This window comes from Rhinoderma darwinii, chromosome 2 (assembly GCF_050947455.1).
Source record: "Rhinoderma darwinii isolate aRhiDar2 chromosome 2, aRhiDar2.hap1, whole genome shotgun sequence".
NCBI classification, from domain to species: Eukaryota; Metazoa; Chordata; class Amphibia; order Anura; family Rhinodermatidae; genus Rhinoderma; species Rhinoderma darwinii.
This window is the reverse complement of record NC_134688.1, coordinates 245,722,095-245,747,130: the sequence shown is the minus strand read 5'-3', so window position 1 is coordinate 245,747,130 and position 25,036 is coordinate 245,722,095. Positions and strand designations below refer to the sequence as shown.

General features: G+C 44.6%; 1 protein-coding gene across 1 annotated transcript; it reads left to right on the top strand.

Annotated features, from left to right (window-relative positions):
* Positions 1-22,677: 22,677 nt before the first annotated feature.
* Positions 22,678-23,673, top strand: LOC142741058 (cyclin-dependent kinase 5 activator 1-like). Its single transcript, XM_075850449.1, has one exon. It carries the CDS (start codon positions 22,706-22,708, stop codon positions 23,531-23,533), a length of 828 nt encoding a protein of 275 aa, XP_075706564.1. The 5' UTR covers positions 22,678-22,705; the 3' UTR covers positions 23,534-23,673.
* The last annotated feature ends 1,363 nt before the right edge of the window (positions 23,674-25,036 follow it).

Genomic DNA, 25,036 nt, shown 5'->3' with positions numbered 1-25,036 from the left:
AACAGGAGTCCCTGTGATGTCAGGAGCACAGTTGGAGTCCCAGGAAGAGCCTATTGCGCTCTGCCCGGGACAACAGCTCTGGTGTTGCCCCTGACATCTCTGTCCATATATGGACAGTGATGTCAGGAGCAGAGCTGGAATTCCAGGCAGATTGCTAGAAGCGACTCTGCTCCGGGACTCCAGCTCTGGGCAAGCCCCTGACCCCACTGTGGCATCATCTGCGGAGGGCACGGTGGCAGCATCTGCGGAGGGCACTGTGGCAGCATCTACGGAGGGCACGGTGGCAGCATCTACGGAGGGCACGGTGGCAGCATCTACGGAGGGCACTGTGGCAGCATCTACGGAGGGCACTGTGGCAGCATCTACGGAGGGCACTGTGGCAGAATCTACGGAGGGCACTGTGGCAGCATCTACAGAGGGCACTGTGGCAGCATCTACAGAGGACACTGTGGCAGCATCTACAGAGGGCACTGTGGCAGCATCTAAAGAGGGCCCTGTGGCAGCCTCTACAGAGGACGCTGTGGCATTATCTAGGGCTGTGTTGCATTATTTACAGAGGGCACTGTGGCATTATTTACAGAGGGCACTGTGGCAGTATGTACAGAGGACACTGTGGCATTATCTAGGGGTGTGTTGCATTATCTACAGAGGGCACTGTGGCAGCATCTACAGAGTAAATAATAAATAAACTGGCATCCTAACCAGAATGACCAAGTTACAGACCCCTGATGAAATATATGTATAGAAACGCGTAGGGTCAGGTTAGTGAGGGATCATAGCGTAGGTGACAGTGGCACTGTTGTTCACCCTAGCACCAGGTGATTTAGGAGCGGTAACTGCAGGCTCTGGTGTGTTTTAGGGTCTAATCCACTGTTACACCAATGTTGAAACGCTGATCCCATATTTATATCTTTCAAGTATACCCAGTTAGAGAGGGTTCACAAATGAACCAGGACTTGGAGTATGTGTTTAATACGTTTTTAATGCACACGGTGGGGCTTTTCACAGTGGTGATTGTACCCCTGTTTTTAGAGAGTTATGAAATAAAATTTATACGTTTTACTCATTCATCACTTCAGTGAATAGCATCTACAGAGGACTCTGCGGCAGCATCTACAGAGGGCGCTGCGGCAGCATCCACAGAGGGCGCTGCGGCAGCATCCACAGAGGGCGCTGCGGCAGCATCCACATAGGGCACTGCGGCAGCATCCACAGAGGGCACTGCGGCAGCATCCACAGAGGGCACTGCGGCAGCATCCACAGGGGGCACTGCGGCAGCATCCACAGGGGGCACTGCGGCAGCATCCACAGGGGGCACTGCGGCAGCATCCAAAGGGGGCACTGCGGCAGCATCCACAGAGGGCACTGCGGCAGCATCCACAGAGGGCACTGCGGAAGCATCCACAGAGGGCACTGCGGCAGCATCCACAGAGGGCACTGCGGCAGCATCCACAGAGGGCACTGCGGCAGCATCCACAGGGGGCACTGCGGCAGCATCCACAGGGGGCACTGCGGCAGCATCCACAGGGGGCACTGCGGCAGCATCCAAAGGGGGCACTGCGGCAGCATCCACAGAGGGCACTGCGGCAGCATCCACAGAGGGCACTGCGGAAGCATCTACAGAGGGCACTACGGCAGCATCCACAGAGGACACTGCGGCAGCATCCACAGAGGGCACTGTGGCACTATGTAAAAAGGGGCTGCCCAATCTTGACATGTGTGTCATTGAAATAAGCATGTGGAGAAATATCTCAAATTTTAAACTTAGCGGTATTATTATAGTAAGGTAGTATTATTATTATAGTAATATAGTGTTATAGTAATTCAAATAACTAATTGATTAACAATAATTTTGTATTGTATCAAATTTGAAAGTAATGAGGCCCGTCAACTTCCCATTTTTTCTATATGCGGCCCACTTACCCGGCCGAGTTTGAGACCCCTGGTGTAGACCATAAATTACCTCAAGTAAGATTAAAACATAATGAATTTTATTAAGAAATAATTTAAAAAGACAAAGTAAAACATTCAAAGAATAACAAAGATGCTATCAACAATGTGCATGCAAATACTGCTATACATATAAATATACACTGCCTGTTATTCCAAAATTTTATGGTCAGAATATCACTTATGTAGAACTAGACCCATCGTACAGTTGTATCATGTCAGTCACAGAGGAAAGGCATCCTCATAAGTACAGAGTGGTGTTTTATAAATCATCATAAGTATTATGCAAACGTAGAAATAGCTGATTTAAATTACACATACATGAGTGAAAATAGAGATGCTGCAATGGGAATTGACCCAAAGAATACAGGACAAATTAACTTATGTGACACGGTGAGCCAAGAGTAAGCAGAGTGACCAGCGTGTATGATCGCCCCAATGTGCGTTTCGCCGTAGTTCTCCTCAGAAGGTGTAGTTTAGGGAGAGTTTAGGATACCATTAAGGCCTCGTGCACACATCAGTCTTTTTCTTCAGGGTGCTAGCCGTTTTTCTGACTGCTAGCACCCTCACCCATTCATTTCAATTGGGCCATGCACCCTTCAGTTTTTTTGACGGTCCCGTTGCTCCGTTCCGGTCAAAAGTAGAGTATGTCCTACTTTGGTCTGAGATTCCGTGACCGTGAGGCCCATGCAAGTCAATGGGGCCGTCAAAAAAACTGAAGGCACACGGATGGCATCCGCTGCTCTTTCAGCACCCTGGACAGTACCATGCTCGGCGCTCGGAAACGGAAACGCGGGAGTGCACACGGAAATCACATGGCCGCTAAAACGTGCACACGGATACGTCGAAAACGGCCGTGAAAACGGTGATGGAAGTGTGCACGAGGCCTAAGTATATGAAGTTGGCCAATGGGGTATTAGTTTAGAACAAAATTAATAGATGAACCAGACTGATAGGCCTAAGGAGCACCTGAACTGGAATACTAAAACGTGCATGGAATAATTAATTGGGGCCGTGTCGAAGCATCTTCATTTTTAGAAAAGCTCCAGAACTTCTGGGATCAATTGATGAGGTTTGAACTGCACCATTTAGTACAGAATTTTTAATTAACCCCTTAACGCTATGTGACGTAATAGTGCGTCACAGGCGTTGTCCTGTTAACGTAAACTGATGGACTATTATGTCAGAGCATTAACAGGGTACTGTGTCGGAAGTCGCATCTGCAGACACAGTTTTAAAGACGTGATAGCTTAACGCTATCACTGCTTCAAGGCCAGGACTGGAGCTAGCCTCTGATTCGGCCGATTAACCCGTTAGATGCAGCGCTCAAAAGCGAGCGCTGCATCTATGGTGTTTACAAGCAGATCGGAACCCTGCAATAAAATTGCGGGGTTCCGATGACTGCTCCGGCAGACTGGAGGCCTAAAAATGGCCTCCTGTCTGCCAAGTACGGTAGCCTGCTAGGTCCGGCTGCAATAACAAGATGGCGCAGGTTCAGAAGCTAAGCCTGCGACTGCAGCCGCTGGTGTCAGCTGTATGTTACAGCTGACACCGTGCTGTAAAGGCAGGGAACAGAGCTAGCTCCAATCCCAGCCATTAACCCCTCAGATGCCGCGATCGCAGCATCTTAGTGGTTTGTAGCGATCGGCATCGACACAATGTTATCGTGACCATGCCGATTGTTGCTATGGCAACCAATAATGGCCTCCTGGTCTGCCACATACAACAGCCTATTAGGCCCTGCCCACAGACGTACATTTGCAAGGAAGAGTGGGCAACAATTGGCAAGTCAAGAAGTGCAATGCTGATAGACTTCTACCCAAAAAGACTAAATGCTGTCATAAAGTCAAAGGGTAATTCAACAAAGTATTAGTTTAAAGGGGTTATCTAGGGATCAAAAATTGTTTTGCATTAATATATTTATGTGAAACTAGGTAACTTACTAATATACTTTAACCCCTTAAGGACATGGACTAGTTTACGCCCCATTGATACTTTTCACTCCCTCCTTAGTCTTAAAGTGCAGACACCAATCACAGATCTCAGTGCTGAAGACCTGGCCGCTTTTTTTAAAGTTAAAATTCACAACATCCGGCATGATATTATCTCCCAGTCCCCTAGTATCATCGATCCCCTTCCCTCCCGCACTCCCTCTTCTTCACTTTCAGCATTTGACCCAATAACAGAAGAAGAAGTCTCCAGGCTCCTCTCTTCTTCTCGTCCTACTACCTGCCCTAGTGATCCTATCCCCTCCAGTCCCTCTCACCAGCTGTCACTAGTCAGACTAAAATATGTAACCTCTCTCTTTCCTCTGGTATCTTTCCCTCCTCTTTTAAACATGCCATTATAAACCCATTACTGAAAAAAACAACTCTTGACCCATCCAGCCACTGCTAACTACCGACCAGTCTCTAATCTCCCCTTCATCTCCAAACTCCTGGAACGCTTGGTCTACTCTCGCCTTATTCACTATCTCTCTGCCAACTCCATTCTAGACGCCTTACAATCTGGTTTCCAATTATATGCCTCTTCCCATGACATCACCTCTGCTCTAATACAAAACATCAGTGATTGTCTGTCCGCTGTCTCTAACATCATGTCCTCTCTCTATCTGAAACTGAATCTTTCTAAAACTGAGCTCCTTGTGTTCCTGCCATCTACTAACCTCCCTAAACCAGATGTCTCCATCTCAGTGTGTGGCACTATCATAACTCCTAAGCAGCACACCCGTTGTCTCGGGGTTATTTTTGACTCAGATCTTTCCTTTACTCCTCACATTCAATCACTTTCACGCTTCTGTCATTTTCACCTCAAAAACATCTCCAGAATCCGCCCTTTCCTTACTGAGGAAACAGCCAAGACTCTCATTGTTGCTCTGATTCACTCTCGTCTTGACTACTGTAACTCATTACTAGTCGGTCTTCCCCTCACTAAACTCTCCCCTCTCCAATCTATACTCAATGCAGCAGCCAGGCTCATCTTTATGACCAACCGCTACACCAACGCCTCTACCCTGTGCCAGACACTGCACTGGTTGCCTATCCCCTTCAGAATAAAATTCAAACTTATTACTCTTACCCACAAAGCTCTCCACAGTGCTGCACCTCCTTACATCTCCTCCCTCATCTCTGTCTATCACCCTACTCGGGCCCTACGTTCTGCCAACGACCTTAGATTAAAATCCTCCATAAACCGAACCTCCCACTCCCATCTCCAAGATTTTTCTCATGCTGCACCAGTCCTCTGGAATGTGCTACCTCAGACAATCATATTAATTCCCAATATCCCCAGTTTTAAACGTGCCCTGAAAACACATCTTTATAGACAGGCCTATAACATTCCCTAATCTGACTCCTTTCCATGGCACCCCTTTTAGATTAGTCATCAGAATTAGATTGCCTCACACTCCTTCATTTCATGTCCGTCATACAAGGATACTGGCTGGTGACCGGCTCATGCAGCTTTATGTGTACTACCACATGTGTATAAAAAATGGCTGGACTATTGTATAGAACAATTACTGTTACACTTTGTGTCTCCCTTATTTCCTCATAGATTGAAAGCTCTTGCGAGCAGGGTCCTCACTCCTCTTTTTTGAATTGTAAATTAACTTTGTCACTATGTAATGTCTGATATTGTCTGTTTCATGTTCCCTCTAAATGGTAAAGTGCTGCGTAATATGTTGGAGCTATATAAATAAAGATTATTATTAGTTTGGACATTCAGGACGCAGCCCCATTTTTCAAAATCTGACGTGTTACTTTATGTGATAATAACTTTGGAATGCTTTTACCTATCCAAGCGATTCTGAGTGTTTTCTCGTGACACATTATACTTTAAGTTAGTGGTAAAATTTTGTCGATACATTCAGTATTTTATTGTGAAAAACACCAAAATGTAGCAAAATAACTGCAAAAATGTACATTTTTCTAAATGTAAATGTATCTGTTTGTAAGACAGATAGTAATACCACACAAAATAAATGCTAATTAACACTTCCCACATGTCTACTTAGGATTGGCATTCTTTTTTGTACATCCTTTTACTTTTTCTTAAAGGGAATGTGTTGCCAGCAAAACATGATTTTTTTTTTTTTTTAGTTAAACAATTAGTGTATAGGTGATTAAACATTGTTCTAATTTTTTATTTTTTTTTCACGAGTCAGGAAATATTATAAATTGGATTCAATTGGATTCTAATTTATAATATTTCCCATTGCTGGTCACTAGATGGAGCCATTCCCAAAATTGCAGCATTGCATGTGGTAAAGCAACCACATTGCTTTATGCTGCAAAATTGGGTAAAAAGCCCTCGCTCTAGTGAGCTCTCAGCATCCCCCCCTCCTTTATCCTGGCTAGTGCCGGGATAAACGAGGGGATTGAACGGTCGAACCTCCTACACTGTGTGTCGCCATTTTTTGAGCTAACACACAGTGTAGTAGGTTTACATACAGTAGTAAACACACACAAACACGAACATACATAGAAATCTCTTACCTGCTCCTGCCGCCGCGGCTCCCTCCGGCCCGTCCGCTCCGTCTGCTGCCGCTGCTCCAAGTGCACAAGTCCGGAAGCCGCGACCGGAAGTAGTAATCTTACTGTCCGGCCGCGACTTCCGGTCCACAGGAAAATGGCGCCGGACGGCGCGCATTTCAAATTGGACTGTGTGGGAGCGGCGCATGCGCCGTTCCCACACAGACGGCGTACGCAGAAGTGGATGGAACGGGCCCCGTTCGCAGTCCCTATGGGACTGGAGCTGCCGTATTCCATGTCTGTATGTGTCGTTAATCAACACATACAGAAATGGAAAAAAAAATGGCAGCCCCCATAGGGAAGAAAAAGTGTAAAAATAAGAAAAAGTAACACACAAACACACAAATTAATCCAAACGTTTTTAATAAAGCACTAACATCTTTAACATATTTTCAAAAAAATTGTGGTAACACTGTTCCTTTAAGCAGAAATTTCTCACATTTTCAAGAAAATTTCCAAAGGCTATTTTTACAGGGATGAGTTCAGTTGTGAAGTGGTTTTGAGGGGCCCATACAATACAAAACCCCCATAAATCACCCCATTTTAAAAACTTCACCCCTTGCAGTATTCAAAACAGAATTTAGAAAGTTTATTTAACCCTTTAGGTGTTTCACAAGAATTACAGCCAAGTAGAGAATTTTTTTTTATCCTTTTTTTTTCTGTAGCACAGAAGGTTTTACAAAAAAAAAAAGCAACTCAATATTTATTGCCCGGATTCTGCAGTTTTTAGAAATATCCCACATGTGGCCCTAGTGTGCTAATTCACTGAAACACAGGCCTGCGAAGCAAAGGAGCACCTAGAGGATTTTGGGGCCTCCTTTTTATTAAAATATATTTTAGGCACTATGTCAGGTTTGAAGAGGTCTTGTGATGCCAAAACAGTGGAAACACTCCCAAAAAGACACCATTTGGCAAACTACACCCCTTGAGGAATTTATCAAGGGGTAAAGTGGGCATTTTGACCCCACGTTTTTGTTTTTTTGCTGAACTTATTGGAATGAAGCCGTGAAAATGAAAATCTACATTTTTGCCAATAAAACGTATACATTTTAAATTTTTACAAGGCATAAAGGAGAAAAAGCGCCCCAGCATTGTAAAAGTAATTTCTCCCGATTATGGCAATACCCCATATGTGGTGATAAACGGCTGTTGGACACACGGCAGGTCTCAGAAAAGAAGGAAGACCATTTGGCTTTTTGAGTTCAAGTTTTGCGGCAATGATTTTCGGGTGCCATGTCGCATTAGCAAAGCCCCTGAGGGACCATATCAGTGGAAACTCCCCAAAAGTGACACCATTTGGGAAACTACACGCCTCAAGGAATTTATCGAGTGGTATAGTAAGTTTTTTTTCCCCACAGGTTTTTTGATGACTTTAGTGGAAATAGACCATGAAAATGAAAATCTACATTTTTTTTCAAATAAAATGTAAACATTTTCAATTTTTACAAGGCATAAAGGAGAAAAAGCACACCAGCATTTGAAAAGGAATTTCTCCCGATTACGGCAATACCCCATATGTGGTGATAAACTGCTGTTTGGACACATGGCAGGGGTCAAAAGGGAAGGATCACCATTTGGAGATCGAATTTAGCTGGAATGGTTTTCAGGTGCCATGTCACATTTGCAAAGTCGCTGCGGGACCAAAACAGTAGGATCCCCCCAAAAGTGACCCCATTTGGGAAACTACACTCCTTAAGGGATCTATCTAGGGGTATAGTATGCATTTAGACCAGAATTTATTGGAATTAGGCTGTAAAAATGAATATCAAAATTTTTTCCACCAAACAGTTGCATTGTTTCATTTTCACAAGGGATAAAGAAGAAAAAGCACCCCAACATTTGTAAGGCAATTTCCCCAGAGTACGGAAATACCCCAAATGTGGTCATAAACTGCTGTTTGGACACTCGGCAGGGCTCAGAAAGGCAGTAACGCTATTTGGCATGCAGATTTTGCTGGATTGGTTTTTGGGTGCGATGTCACATTTGCAAAACCCTAAGGTACCAGAGTATAGTGGAAGCCCCCAAGAAGTGACCCCATTTTGGAAACAACACCCCTCAAGGCATTTAACATTTGCCCGGACATATGACAGAGCTCAGAAGTGAAGAGCAACATGCGCATTTGTGGTAAATTTTGGTGATTTTCACAGCATTGGTCCACATTGGCCCACATTTGCAGGGCTCTGAGGTCAAATAGTAAAACAAACCCCCAAGTAGTGACCCCTATTTTGGAAACTGCACCCCTTAAGGCATTTTAAGGGGTGTAGTGAGCATTTTGCCCCCACAGGTATTTTTCCATAAGTAATTAATGTGCAGCGGATGGTGCGTAGTGAAAATCGCAATTTTCCGCTGATATGCCATTTTAGTGCACAATATGTTGTGCCAAGTTTGTGCCACCGAAGACATACATATCGTAAACTACTAAGCTGGTTCCCCCGGGTTTGGCGATGCCATATATGTGGACATAAACTGCTGTTTGGGCACGCTGTAGGGTTCACAAGGGAGCGAGCGTCATTTGGCTTTTGGAGAGCAGATATAACTTGGTAGTTGTTCTGTTTGGGGTTTTACTGGTATTTCAGTTTATAATGTGGGGGCATATGTAATCTGTGCGGAGTACATCAGGGCATAATAAGAGGATATAATAATGCGGTAAATAAATAATATTTCAGAGATATGTGGCCAATGACGCACTGATAAATGGTGCCCGATCTTATCCGCTTTTGGACACTGCACATTTTGTGTCGCTATATTCTGAGAGCCAGAACTTTTTTATTTTTCAGTCCAAAAAGCTGTGTAAGGACTTGTTTATTGTGAGATGGGTTGTAGTTTTTATTGGTACTATTTTGGGGTACATGCGACTTTATGATCACTTTTTATTCCATGTTTTGTGAGGGGCGGTGATAAAAAACATAGCGATTATGGCATTGTTTTTTTTTTTGTTTTTTTGCGGTGTAAACCATGCAGGAAAAATAATATTATAATTTTATAGTTTGGGTTGTTACGGACGTAGCGATACCAAATATGTGTACTTTTTTTTAACCTTTTCATTTAAATAAAAGGCTTATTATAGGAAAAAAGGCAGCGTTTGTTTTTATTAACTTGAAACTTTTCTTTTTAGACTTTTATTCAACTTTTTTTAGAGGGCCTGCACCTCTAAACTTTACTCTAATGAATTGCTCTACCCACGTAGTGCAATGCATTAGAGCTGTGATTCATTCACTGACCGCCGTGAAACGCCTAAAGGGTTAAGAAACTTTCTGAATGCTGTTTTGAATACTTTGGGGGTGCCGTTTTTAAAATGGGGTGATTTATGGGGTCTGTCTAGTACATAAGGCCCTCTAAGCCACTTCAGAACTGAACTGGTCCTTGAAAAATAGCCTTTTGAAATTTTCTTGAAAATGTGAGAAATTGCTGCTAAAGTTCTAAGCCTTGTAACGTCCTAGAAAAAGAAAATAATGTCCAAAAAAGATGCAAATATGAAGTAGACATATGGAATATGTGAAATAATAACTATTTTGTGTGGTATTACTATCTGTTGAACAAACAGATATATTTAAAATGAGAAAAATCATAATCTTTGCAAATTTTCTTTATATTTTGGTGTTTTTCACAAATTCACCCAATTTTTCCACTAACCTAAAGTACATTATGTCACGAAAAAACAATCTCAATCGCTTGAATAAGCAAAAGCATTCCAGAGTTATTACCACATAAAATGACATGTCAGATTTGAAAAAATGGGGCTGGTCCTGAAGGCCAAAATGAGCTCGGTCCTGAAAGGGTTAAGAGGAGCTCGCCTCTTACACCAACTTTCTTTCTTTTAAGACTGGCGTAGAAAATGACAATCTTGATAAATTCCCTCCTTATTGTGCTTGCTTGTATTGGTTTGTTTGTATTGCTGTTGTCAACAAGTGTGAACAAGGTTTTCGGAGGCTATGTGTAATGACAGGGATAGGGAAACAGACAAGTGAGCCCTAATCTACCCGCCACTCAGTCCCTGCCTACATGCAACGACCCGCCCTAGGCGACGGGGTACAACTGGGCGACGGTCCCTACACTCAATAAGTGCACGACAGACAACAGACAAGGAAACACAGAACAAAGGGAAACGGGGCAGTTGCCCACGGCAACACCGTGAGCAACAAGAGTAGTAAACGAGCCGAGTCAAACCAGGAGAGTACGAGGTGCCAAACGTAGAGCAGGAGAGTAGTGAACAAGCCGAGTCAAACCAGTAGTGTACGAGGTACCAAACGCAGAGCAGAAGAGTAGTCAGTAAGCCAGGGTCAATACGAAGCAGGGACAAGTAGTTCAAGAAGCTGCAGCAGGGCCAGGAAACCAACAGAGAAGAATCACAAGCAAGGAGGAACAGGAAAGGCAGGTATAAATAGACAGAGGGCGGGAGCTAGCTCCGTCTGGCCAGGCTGTGATAGGCTCTCCCACTCCTAAGCCTGCCATCCTGAGTGGTGGAAGATGGAGTCAGTCTCACAGACATAGAAGCAGGAGCAGACTGATTACCTATGGGCGTGGATACAGAAGCTGTGCCTGGCAGATCCTTAACACTATGTGTAGTCCTGCTACCAATATTGGCAATAAAAATAACATGAGAAGTACAGTATTTCTGCATCAGTATAGCGCAGTGTTACCCAATCTGTGGCTGTCCAGCTGCTGCAAAAGTACAACTTCCATCATTTCTTGGCAGCTAAAGCTGGAGAGTCACAGGCCGAGGAGAACGGGTATAGGAGTATGATGCTGTTTTCTATGTAATAAATACAACCATTGTGGTGTCATTAGATGAGAAGATCATATGCATAATGCATCCTACAACATACTGTTCTTATATTAGGATTTACTTTTTCTACAACTACAACCCTACCTATAAGAGGATGGCCACACGTGGCAGATTTGTTGCAGACATTTCCACGACCGTCCCATTCAGCTGAATAGGGTTTGCAGAACTGCTGCAGAAACTTCCCATTCAGATGTATTGCACTGTGTTTTAGTCAGCAACAAATCTGTGGCATGTGAATATACCCTAAAAATGAACTGAAAAATACAAGTTGAATTATGATTGAAATTTGTACACTGCTGCTCATGTTCTATTTTATCATGGATTTTCAGGGCACGGTGTTCATAATTAAAAGGCTGTATGGAATTTGTCTGCATTTCCTCACCTTAGATTCGCCTTCACCCGAGGAACGGAGCAACCCTTTTTAACGGGCAGTATGTTTTGATAGTGGTCCGTCTATGCTCACTGATTGAATCCCATCATTTAAGTTGTCAAATTTTATTGAAGGAGAGCAATGGAGCGGGTGAAGCCGTAGTGGAGTGCGTGTAGGGGTGGCGTGAGGTGAAAAGATGAATTCAACACAGGCTCTCACTTCTATTCTTTTACTGTTAATCCAGCAATACAATTATTGGATGATTCTCCTACATTTGGGAGCAGACAAGGAGGAAACTGAGGTTGGGGACGTGGATCCCGGTGGAGTCCCCCTGAGAGAGCTTGTGCCTGATCCCACGTTACCCGCTAGGTTGGAGACGCGCCTCTGACAGTCACGGCGGGAGCTACCCGCTACTGGGAGAATATTCAGGGGTAAGAGTTACACTCCAGTCCCATGACTGTGCCGTGGGTATCAGAATTACTACTCGAACCGTCCGGCACTGCCGCGGGTCATGGCGGCGCTAACCGCTACCTTTCGTGGCCTCCCTCTCCCGCCCTCAGCCGGCGGCCTATAGGGATCGGACACGCCTAGGAACGCCACCAAAGTTTAGGGTACAGGTGAGAGAGTCTATCCGTTATTTGTCCATCAACACGTCCTGGGTTGTTTGTCACCCTGATCCCTTTAAGAACGGTCTGCCCCCAATGAAGTAACTTTTCATCCACAGTTTAGCACAAATCTCTGCTCAACATTGCAAACATATTCTCTGTTTCTCCAGCTCAGGCAAATGGTTTTAAACAGGCAAAAAGAGGAGCAGCAGTGAGAGAATGATGCACTATTCCAGATGAATCAGCTAACACAGTCCTCTGAAGTAATTCTCCGCAGTATCACATCTCACACAGACGCCATTACCCGTGTGGGCACCACATTACACAGGGCACTTATCTGAGGTGCTGGCCAGCTCCATGGCTCCTCTCCCTGTTCCAGTTCAGCTTTTTCCTATTGGCACCTTCTCTGGGGTGGCTTTATCTCTCTCACCAATCCTCTGCTAGAGCTGATCTTCATTCCTCCTGGTTCTGGCTCCTCTCAGCGTCCTCCCCTGAGCCTCCTCTCTCCACACGTGTTTTACATCGCACACACAGTCCTGCACTTCCTGTCAGACAGCTCCATCTCTTCTGCCACTGGTTCTGCAGTGACACCTAGTGGCTGCTTATAACATAGCAGGGATACACTAAACAATGAAAGTACCAACCAACATGAAAGAATGAAAGATGCACAGGGAAGACAGTTCAATTTAAACAGGGCAGTATCACCCCCTTACATGCGGCTTGCCTGGGGTACAATCAGGGAGGCTGAGAAGTTACTGTGACGTTGGCAGGAAGTTATAGGGTTGAAGTGTAGGTGTAGAGTGGGTGGGCTTTGGCAGGGTACAGGTTACTTAAAGAGGCTCTGTCACCAGATTTTGCAACCCCTATCTCCTATTGCAGCAGATCGGCGCTGCAATGGAGATAAGAGTAACGTTTTTTGTTTTTTTTAAAACGAGCATTTTTGGCCAAGTTATGACCGTTTTTATATTTATGTAAATTAGGCTTTCTAAAGTACAACTGGGCGTGTTTAAAGTAAAAGTACAAGAGGGCGTGTATTATGTGCGTACATCGGGGCGTTTTTACTTCTTTTACTAGCTGGGCGTTGTGTATAGAAGTATCATCCACTTCTCTCCACAACGCCCAGCTTCTGGCAGTGCAGACACACAGCGTGTTCTCGAGAGATCACGCTGTGACGTCACTTCCTGCCCCAGGTCCTGCATCGTGTCGGACGAGCGAGGACACATCGGCACCAGAGGCTACATTTGATTCTGCAGCAGTATCGGCGTTTGCAAGTAAGTCGATGTAGCTACTTACCTGCAAACGCCGATGCTGCTGCAGAATCAACTGTAGCCTCTGGTGCCGATGTGTCCTCGCTCGTCCGACACGATGCAGGACCTGGGACAGGAAGTGAGTGACGTCACAGCGTGATCTCTCGAGAACACGCTGTGTCTGCACTGCCAGAAGCTGGGCGTTGTGGAGAGAAGTGGATGATACTTCTATACACAACGCCCAGCTAGTAAAAGAAGTAAAAACGCCCCGATGTACGCACACAATACACGCCCAGATGTATGCACACAATACACGCCCAGTTGTACTTTTACTTTAAACACGCCCAGTTGTACTTTAGAAAGCCTCATTTACATAAATATAAAAACGGTCATAACTTGGCCAAAAATGCTCGTTTTTAAAAAAAACAAAAAAATGTTACTCTTATCTCCACTGCTGCAATAGGAGATAGGGGTTGCAAAATCTGGTAACAGAGCCTCTTTAAGGGGCTTAAATGAGGAAGTGAGGCAGTTTGGCGCGCAGAGGGAGAAGTTCACGCCCTAAGAATTTTATTTTATCATTTTTTTTGCACTAACATGATTTTCTTTTTAGGGATTGGAGCTTTCTTGTCATGGCAGCGGTTGTTTTGTGTTGCGGGGAGAGGGGGTTCCTTGGAGACAGAAAATTGATGGTAAGGTGCACGAAAATGGGCCGTGCTTTGATTTGTGTAAAATACACTAGGTGGAGTTCCTGAGGGGATAGAGTCGCCAGGAGCAGTTTACAAATTGTATACGGTGCCTTTGGGTCAGGTGTGGACGGCCAAGGGTAAACCTTCTAGGAGCTCTTCCTCCCTCCCATATTTGACATATGCTATTATGTAATTATTTGTTATTGTTGGTTATTTATATGTTATATTTATATATTTATGATTGTGCTGAATTTGCATATTTGGTTGAAAATGTTAATAAATATGGCTGCTATGGCCTTTCGCCACAACAGTTATATGAGTATTATTCAGGGGAAAGTGTGAGTGGTCAGAAGCTAAGACGACCGAAGTATTCGATCCTTTAAAGTCAAGGAAACACGCAAGTGGTAATTCTGTAAATGAGCGCAAATGAGAACGTTTGTGATGGTGAGTACATTCCAGTGCACGGCATTCATTAATCATTCACGTTCTCATTACTTATTTAACTAAAGAATACCAAGATTCCGACACGGCAAGCTGTCAAGAAGTACAGTTGAAATTCTCACCTACCTAGCGTGCCGATGACTAGAGCTATCTCATGTAATGCAGACTGTAATTCACTCCTGGTAGAAAGCCTTTACTATATCATTTTATATCAATCATATTCTGACTATAAAAGGGTTTTTCGGCAGCACCATAGAACTTGAGAGGAGTGATAGTGTGCATGCTCGACTCCATTCAAACTCCTCTTCACCGTGGTCGTGTGGTGAGGAGGAACAGACGTAGGAGGACTCTAGTGAGAGAGTCTCAGTGGTGGATCGATCACACATTTATCACCTACTCTGACACATTTCTATCTTCCCAGAAAGATTTTACATCATTGTGGATGAACTTTGTAAAAATCCCGTTCACACTTTGTGGTTGAGAATTATTCCGTTTTTAGGCCATTCAGTAATTCCGATAGCAAGTGTAGGTCAATTACAGATTGATTTTTTTTAATTTCTGATTGAAACAAAAGCTTTAAGGGTATGTTCACATGGCCTATTTTCAGATGTAATTCGGGCGTTTTACGCCTCAAATAACACCTGAAAAGACGGCTCCATTATGCCTGCAATGGGTTTTACGATGGTCTGTTCAGACGAGCTGTAATTTTACGCGTCACTGTCAAAAGACGGCGCGTAAAAAGACGCCCGCGTCTAAGAAGTGCATTTCACTTCTTTGGACGTTTTTTGGAGCCGTTTCTCATTGACTCCATTGAAAAACAGCTCCAATTACGTCCGTAATAGACGCCGTGAAAAACGCGAGTACTTGCAAAAACGTCTGAAATTCAGGAGCTATTTTCGGCTGAAAACAGCTCCGTAATTTCAGACGTATTTTGCATTTGCGTGTGAACATACCCTAACCCTTCCGCTGCAATCAGCTGACTTCTGCAGGTACGGTTTCTCACCCCCAGCAAACAGCTAAATTTGCTGAGGGAAGTTTGAGTCAGCTGTACATTTTCTCTGCAGCGGCAGATGTAGGGGTTAGGTGGTTTTACATGTGGTCATTCAAATGAACGGCCGACAGTGGTTGGCTGGCAAATTTTAGCCTGGTGGCCAAACACAGACCAATGGTCCATCAGTGGCGGCCCATCCTTAAAGGGGTATTCCTATCTCAGACATTTATAGCATATCCACGCACCTATCTTGAGATTGGTGTGGGTTACATAAAAAGCGTAAATTGCTGTAACTCCCATAGAAGTAAATGGTAGTTACGGAAACAGCGTAGCATGGCAAGCTACACTGTTTCAGGAAATGCTACGCTGTTTCTGTAATTCCCATTCACTACTATGAGAGTTACGGAAATAGCGTAGTACAGCGAGCTATGCTGTTTATGTAAGCCTGGCCACCTCTCCACACAGTCTACGTCTGGATTCGGCGCCCAGGGGACAAGGACGGGGCCCCGTGCATCTCAAGTTAGGTGAGGGTCCCAGAGCTAGGGCCCGAATCTATCAGATGTTTGTGGCATATCCTGTAGATATATTCCTGAAAGAAGAATAGCAATAACCATTGAGCACTGTATATTCAAAAGATAGAAAAATATGTATATTAGATATCATACAACAGTACATACAATATTATATATCAAAAATGTAAATGGAGATAAACAACCTCATGTGGCCAGATGATACAAAAAAAGCCCCACAGATACAGAAAACAGACAGGAAATCTAAATGGTACAAATATAAGGGAAAATATATTTCAGACAATACCAGTTATAACCCTAAAAATCATGAGCCAAAGTGGTAGTGCAATCCAAAAAAGAACCATGTAAGAAATATACTGGTGAAAGAGACCATCACTCTGCCTACATTATGCCAAAAGCATAAAGGACAGATGGGTACACAGTGATAAATAACCCTAGCTAAAGTGCTGTAATGACTAAACACCCTCAGATATAGATGTAAATGTATAGATCTATATTGCTTGCAGTGTCATTTTCCACTATAGAGCTCTCAGCTATCAGTCAGACCCCCCCCCCCCCTTGGACTATAATTTCCCCTATCCTGAACGATGAGGCCAATCATTCACTTTTTCTAGGTCCTGGATAGGGGGGCAGCAGGCTGAGAAGCGCTCAGTCTTTTACATTGCTCACCGGCCAGGGCCCTCGATCTCCTGTTTGCCTCCTATGTCCTCCTGCTCTTCTGGGGTACAGCAGCAAGTCACTCACATGCAGTGGCGCGCTCTCCTGCTCCTCTCTGGCACGCTGCGTCAGAGGCGTGTTCTAGACCTGCCTAGCGTGCGGTAGATCTACTGGATATGGAGGATTCCTTAAAATGTTTAGCCAGTAAAATGTGGCGGCCCTATCTACTGGGGAATCATCCCAGCCCAACACTGATGGCCGACCTTGTAATACATAGACAGCTGGAATCATTAAGAGCAAGAGCTGTTGTTTGTTAGCATCTCTCTGCTCTGGCCCATAAAGCGGAAATTACTTTCTATTATGTTCAAAAGCCCTAATAGCGCGGATGGACAGGGGTTATCCTTGACACAAACATTCTAAAGAATCTTAAATGGGTTCCATAGAATTACAAAAAAAGTGACTGCTTTCTTCCGGAAACAGCACCACACATGTCCACGGGTTGTGTCTGGTATTGCAGTTCACCGGCTGAGCTGCAATACCCCACACAACCTGTGGACTGGAGTGGCACTGTTTTTACAAGAGAGCAGCCATGTTTTTCTAATCCTGCACTGCCCCTTTAATAGAAACTCTACAGCATAGTTGGCATTGTCATAGTAACCAGTAAGTTTCCTTTGCCATTGTGATATACATTGTTCTAGAACACTGACATCTAGATCCAAGTGATTCACTGCAGACAGTGGCGTAACTACCGCCGTAGCAGCAGTAGCGGCTGCTACGGGGCCCGTGGCATGAGGGGGCCCGTGTCACCCGCCGGCACGGGCCCCCACCATGGCCGGAGGCTCCGCTAGCAGCCGCTATGGCTGCTACAGCGCGACGCCACTGAACAGTACGGCAGAGCAGGGAGTTATCTCCCCGCTCTGCCATTAAACAAAAGACATGTATTCCCTATCCACAGGACAGGGGATACATGTGTGATCGCTGGCAGCGATAGGGAGAACGGGGGACTGAAAGTCCCCTGAAGTTCTCCATCACAAACCTCTGACTTCCGGGGTCTGTGTCGGCAGCTCCGTAGAAATGAATGGAGCGCCGGTCGCGCTTGTGCGCATGCGTGACCAGCGCTCCTTTCATTTTTAGTGAGCTGCGCAGATGCCGGAAGTCAGATGTTAGTCATGGAGAACTTCAGGGGACTTTCAGTCCCCCGTTCTCCCTATCGCTGCCAGCGATCACACATGTATCCCCTATCCTGTGGATAGGGGATACATGTATTTTGTCGGACACACTGTAGGTCGCATTTTTTTGGGAGGGGGAACGCTGTATGGCGTTCCCTACAGGGGGGGACGCACGCTGTATGGCGTTCCCAACAGGGGGGGGACGCACGCTGTATGGCGTTCCCTACGGGGGGGGGCGCTGTATGGCGTTCCCTACAGGGGGGCGCTGTATGGCGTTCCCTACAGGGGGGGGGGGGCGCTGTATGGCGTTCCCTACAGGGGGGGCGCTGTATGGCGTTCCCTACAGGGGGGGGGGGCTCTGTATGGCGTTCCATACGGGGGGGTGCACGCTGTATGGCGTTCCCTACAGGGGGGTTGCTGTATGGCGTTCCCTACAGGGGGGGGGCACTGTATGGCGTTCCCTACAGGGGGGCGCTGTATGGCGTTCCCTACAGGGGGGGCGCTGTATGGCGTTCCCTACAGGGGGGGGCGCTGTATGGCGTTCCCTACAGGGGGGGGCGCTGTATGGCGTTCTCTACAGGGGGTCTGTATGGCGTTACCTACAGGGGGGGCTGTATGCCATACAGCCCCCCCTGTAGGGAACGCCATACAGCCCCCCTGTAGGGAACGCCATACAGCCCCCCCTGTAGGGAACACCATACAGACCCCCCTGTAGATAACGCAATACAGACCCCCTGTAGATAACGCCATACAGACCCCCCTGTAGATAACGCCATACAGACCCCGCTGTTGATAACGTCATACAGCCCCCCTGTAGATAACGCCATACAGTCCCCCCTGTAGATAACGCCATACAGCTCCCCCTGTAGATAACGCCATACAGCCCCCTCTGTAGATAACGCCATACAGCCCTCCTCCTGTAGATAACGCCATACAGCCCCCCCGTAGATAACGCCATACAGCCCCCTCTGTAGATAACGCCATACAGCCCTCCCCTGTAGATAACGCCATACAGCCCTCCTCCTGTAGATAACGCCATACAGCCCCCTGTAGATAACGCCATACAGTCCCCTCTGTAGATAACGCCATACAGACCCCCTGTAGATAACGCCATACAGCCCCCTCTGTAGATAACGCCATACAGCCCCCTGTAGATAACGCCATACAGCCCCCTGTAGATAACGCCATACAGACCCCCTTGTAGATAACACCATACAGCCCCCTCTGTAGATATCTACAAAGGGGGCTGTATGGCGTTATCTACAGGGGGGTCTGTATGGCGTTATCTACAGGGGGCTGTATGGCGTTATCTACAGGGGGCTGTATGGCGTTATCTACAAAGGAGGCTGTATAGCGTTATCTACAGAGGGGACTGTATGGAGTTCTCTACAGGGGGGGCTGTATGGCGTTATCTACAGAGGGGGCTATATGGCGTTATCTACAGAGGGGACTGTATGGAGTTATCTACAGAGGGGGCTGTATGGCGTTATCTACAGAGGGGGCTGTATGGCGTTATCTACAGGGGTGGTTGTATGGCGTTATCTACAGGGGGGGCTGTATGGCGTTATCTATAGAGGGGGCTGTAAAAAAAGGCACTATCTACAAGGGGGGGGGGGTTGTGTGACACCCAGGGGAGGGGGGGCCCCAGTCAAAAGTTTGCTATGGGGCCCAGTCTTTCCTAGTTACGCCCCTGACCGCAGATTTACCTAACACTTCACGCTTCTCAGTGTGCAGTGTCCATGTTATCTCTATTGTCTTACTACTTTTAGAGAATATACATTTTACAATCTTCTGAACCAGAAGAGAGGACCTCCTGGTCTACTACAGAATAAAGGATTGCTGGATAAGGTATCTATATACTTAAAGTTACCATCAAATATACTGATTGTGGACCAAATACCTGCTAATAACTATTTCAGAGAAAGTACAAGGTTTTCTCGCCTTGAACTTGATGCCCTGGTTTCTAAAAGTAAGAGGAAAGATTAAGGTGTCGTGTAAACCCCCAATTTCTATGGCGGCCAGAATTTACTGGTACAAATATTGATCCTGTCACAGGGATTATATGTCTTACAAAACTGTCCAGTATGGATTTCCGGTAAATACTTTAGAATACTATTAATGGATTTATAATTGATCTGATTTGGGGTGGTAAAAGATCTAGAATTTTACTATCAATATTGAAATTGCCAAATGAGAAGGGGGTGGTTAAAATATCCAACTTTTAGCTCTATTACTTTACAACCCAACCAGCACAATTGGTGGATTATGATAAAGGGTTACTGAATGGTGTAAAGGCAGTCAAATCTTTAAATAGGGAAAAAAAATCTGCATGGTGATGTGCATGGAAGCAAATATTCTCTCACGATTGGGGAGTAATATTACTGGGGGAATGATTCAGAGAATATGGGACAGGGTGAGGGATAAAACACTAGGGATTAAAGGCTATTTACCTTTTACCCCAGTTTGGGGTGATATATTTACAGACACTGAAATTCTACAAGGGGTTACGTTTTGGAATGATAAGGGGGCTACATTTATGATGCACTGGTTTAATAATAGGGTGGTTAAGTCTTTTGAGAAGATTATGGGAGAATATGGGGTGTTAGATATACACTTTTTACAGTACGTACAAGTACAATATGATATTAGGTCACAATATGGGAAGAGAGAATTCAGATTGTATAACCACAAAATATTTGATTTCTTAATACACTCTGTAACTAGAAAAAGGTGGTGGCAAAAGTAAATTCTATGTTAAATTGTAGTGATACAGAAGATAAGGTGAAGAAGAGCTTCATTACATGGAATAGGGTGGTGGATACACTAAATAATGATAAGTGGATCAATGCGCTAAGAATGATGCCAGCAACCACTAGAGATAATGTATTTAGAATTTCACAGCTATTCATAATACATGATGCGTATTATTATACACCAAAGAAGGTAAAATGTTTAATCCCGGAGGTGAATACCCTTGTCCAAGATGTGCAAACCTAAATGTGGACTTGGTCCATATACCGTGGCGCTGCCCCAAGCTCCATATTTATTGGGGAAAACGTATAGCTGAGATACCGTAGATAGAAACTGTAAAATACGGATCCTTCTGGATGAAATAATCATCTTCTGGGAGCTAATATGGAAATAAAAGGGAGACAAGAGGCTGTATTAACATTGAATGTGTTGTAAATGGCAAGAAGAATTATTCGTAGTAGGATATGGAGAATGACGAAACCGATTATCTCAGAGAAAATGTATTATGAAGAAAGAGGGCAGCTATTGAAATATAAGCAAACATGGTCTAAATGGAAAAGAATTTAGGATCAGAATGTCAATTTATGATTTTTCAGGGGTTTCTTGATAATTTAGTATTTGGAAGTGATACTAATAAAATATTTTTCTAAAAAAAACAATTTAAACGCTATCTATTTAGAATACATTGACAAGTTTATATATTTTATCATATTTAACCCTTTGAGGACCGTCCACCTTATATATACGGCGCAGGTTTAAGCTTGCTCTCCAAACAATTGGGCAGCTGAATGTCGGTGGTCTGCAGTCAGTGACTGTCAGGGACCCTGGAGAGTAGGTTACTGTCTTCTCTGTACTCACATTCACACTGGTCTCCTGATCGCCGGGATGCCGGTAGTAGGAGGCTGCTGCTAGGTCTAACTAGACCCAGCACAGCCCTACGGGTAATTTCAGATGTAGCGTAAATACTGCACATTTTCTGCAACAAATTCCATTGTGTAAAATCCGCAGCATAATACAGCAGCAGCAAAGTGGATGAGATTCTACCAAATCCCCTTCACACACTGCGTAAATGATGAGTGAAAAAAAACGTTCAGAAATTGACCTGCGGTGCGGTTTTCTTAATCTGCAGAATGTCAATTGTATTTTCGTAATCGCTGCTTTTGTGTTGTGGGATTTCCCCATTAAATTCAATGGGAAGTAAAACCTGCAGCAAGTAGCAGATAATGCGTTTTTTTGCGGCGGAATAGCAGCGATTCCGCCGCAAAAAAAGTGTGTACTTACCCCGAATTCTGTGTTTCTTCATCCAGCCTGGCCTCTTTGGATGACCTTTCCATCCATGTGGCCGCTGCAACCAATCACAAGCTGCAGTGGTCACATGGGATTAAGCGTCATCCTAGGAAGCTGGTCTGCAAGACTTCAGAGGGTAAGTATGTGTTGTTGTTTTTTTACGAGCAGTTTTCCGCAGTCGACATTCTGGACGAAAAAATTAACCACAATTTGGTGTGATTTTTTTTCAGTCGGAATTCCCTGCAACCGCCAGGGAGGATACGCTGTGTACCTTTATGCAGCGTCTCCGCCCTGTGTGAATGTAGCCTAACAGGGACAATAGTCACTATAACAGGGTTCATATACCCTGTAAATATGCAGCCCCAGTTACATTAGAAAAGTCCCCCAAAGGTCTTTTTTGACTTTCTAGGGATAGACCATAATAACAAAATTTATTTGGGGATTTGCCTTGTTCTCCTCTGGAATACGAACCTTGGCATCATCTGTGCATATTCACAGCACACTGCATATACCCATGACCCATGAGAGCAGACAACTTTTAAGGCTGAGCTGCCCATAGGCATAGACGTGTTCTAATAAAAGGTTCCATTTTTTTTCCTACATTTGGTTAAATATTGTAATGCGTTTTTTCATAACTAAGAAATAATCATCTGTTGTAACTTCATCTACAGAAATAGAATCCAGAATCTAGACTTCAATAATCATGGGGAAAGCTTTCAGCTGCTGCAAGCTGGTTCCCGATGTAAAGAGCAAAGTAAGAGTGAGCCGCCATGAAGACACACAGAAAACAATGAAAGGAAAAATCCACCACGAACCAAGTAACAGTTGCAAGTATAGTATTACTCCAGTCATCAGTGCTGATCTGAAGGAGACTCTGACAACTACTAAGCCACCAAGCGTCAAGATGGACTCAGAATATCCAGTCCTCAAAGATCAAGTGTCCACTCAAGAGCAACAAATATTTAATGTTCCACAGCGCATCATACTACACACATACACCAAGAAGATCCTAAAATGCTTAGCGGACTTTCTGTGCCGGAGATGCTTCCAGCTGTATCACCTTTCCCCAATAGATGTAGTAGAGTGGATAACAAGCATAGACAGACAACTTCTCCTTCAAGGATGGCAGGGCCAAGGATTTTTAACATCAGGCACTGTGGTGTTCCTGTACATGCTTTGCCGAGATGTCATCTCTTCCCAGATAAGAAGTGAGAAAGAACTAAAGGCAACCTTGTTAACATGCTTGTATGTGTCATATTGCTATATGGGACACCAGATCTCCTACCCACTAGGTCCCTTCCTGGTAGACGGCAGAAAGGAGACCTTTTGGTACCAATGTCTGTCCATCATTGCTCACATGAGCTCAAAGATGATGCGTCTCAATACTGACCCAAAGTATTACAGTCAGATGTTTGTGAGCCTTAGAGCTGAAGGAAGACAAGCAAACGAAAATCTTCTGATGAGTGGACTACCTGGAATGATGGCCAGAGAGGAAAGTTCACACGGATCATACTACACTTTATATCTCTGAACAATATTCCATCAAAAATAGACACCACTCCAATGGGAAGCGAAGCTTCAGTTTGTGGTAGCTATTAAAGAACTAAAACCTTCTCCTGGAACCATCGTCTCTACAAACTGCCAGGAAGTGACATGTAATCGGCCAACAACAGAGCTCTCAAATATAATTTACTCTCCCAGCACCGGTCTCTATCAGCAAGGATCAGTCTCAGTGGAGCAGTCCATGACTACGCACTCCTGTAGAGCAGTCTCTTGGCCTTACATGCAGTGGGAGGGACACTTGGTACTCAAGGCCGAGGTTTTAAAATGTGCACTACTCCCCCCACCCTCTGTCATGTCTGGACCAATCTTAGTCAGGTCTAGGAGCCAGCGCCAAAGTTACAAATCTCTGTCCTTGATACATGCTGTCGTGTTACTACTTGGATACATGCTATCATGTTACTACTTGTGTACATGCTGTCGTGTTACTACTTGGATACATGCTGTCATGTTACTACTTGGGTACATGCTGTCGTGATACTACTTGGGTACATGCTGTCATGTTACTACTTTGCGTACATGCTGTCATGTTACTACTTGTGTACATGCTGTCGTGTTACTACTTGGATACATGCTGTCATGTTACTACTTGGATACGTGCTGTCATGTTACTACTTGGGTACATGCTGTCGTGTTACTACTTGGATACATGCTGTCGTGTTACTACTTGGATACATGCTGTCATGTTACTACTTGGGTACATGCTGTCGTGTTACTACTTGTGTACATGCTGTCGTGTTACTACTTGGATACAGTCTGTCATGTTACTACTTGGATACATGCTGTCATGTTACTACTTGGATACATGCTGTCATGTTACTACTTGTGTACATGCTGTTGTGTTACTACTTGGATACGTGCTGTCATGTTACTACTTGGGTACATGCTGTCGTGTTACTACTTGGATACATGCTGTCGTGTTACTACTTGGATACATGCTGTCATGTTACTACTTGGGTACATGCTCTCGTGTTACTACTTGGGTACATGCTGTCATGTTACTACTTGGGTACATGCTGTCATGTTACTACTTGGGTACATGCTGTCACGTTACTACTTGGATACATGCTGTCATGTTACTACTTGGATACATGCTGTCATGTTACTACTTGGATACATGATGTCATGTTACTACTTGGATACATGCTGTCATGTTACTACTTGGGTACATGCTGTCGTGTTACTACTTGGATACATGCTGTCATGTTACTACTTGGGTACATGCTGTCGTGTTACTACCTGGATACATGCCATCATGTTACTACTTGGATACATGCTGTCATGTTACTACTTGGATACATGCTGTCATGTTACTACTTGGATACATGCTGTCATGTTACTACTTGGGTACATGCTGTCATGTTACTACTTGGGTACATGCTGTCATGTTACTACTTGGATACATGCTATCATTTTACTACTTGGATACATGCTGTCATGTTACTACTTGGATACATGCTGTCATGTTACTACT

Coding starts and splice junctions, on each gene's coding strand:
- LOC142741058 (XM_075850449.1), top strand. CDS start 22,706: ATGGGGAAAGCTTTCAGCTGCTGCAAGCTGGTTCCCGATGTAAAGAGC.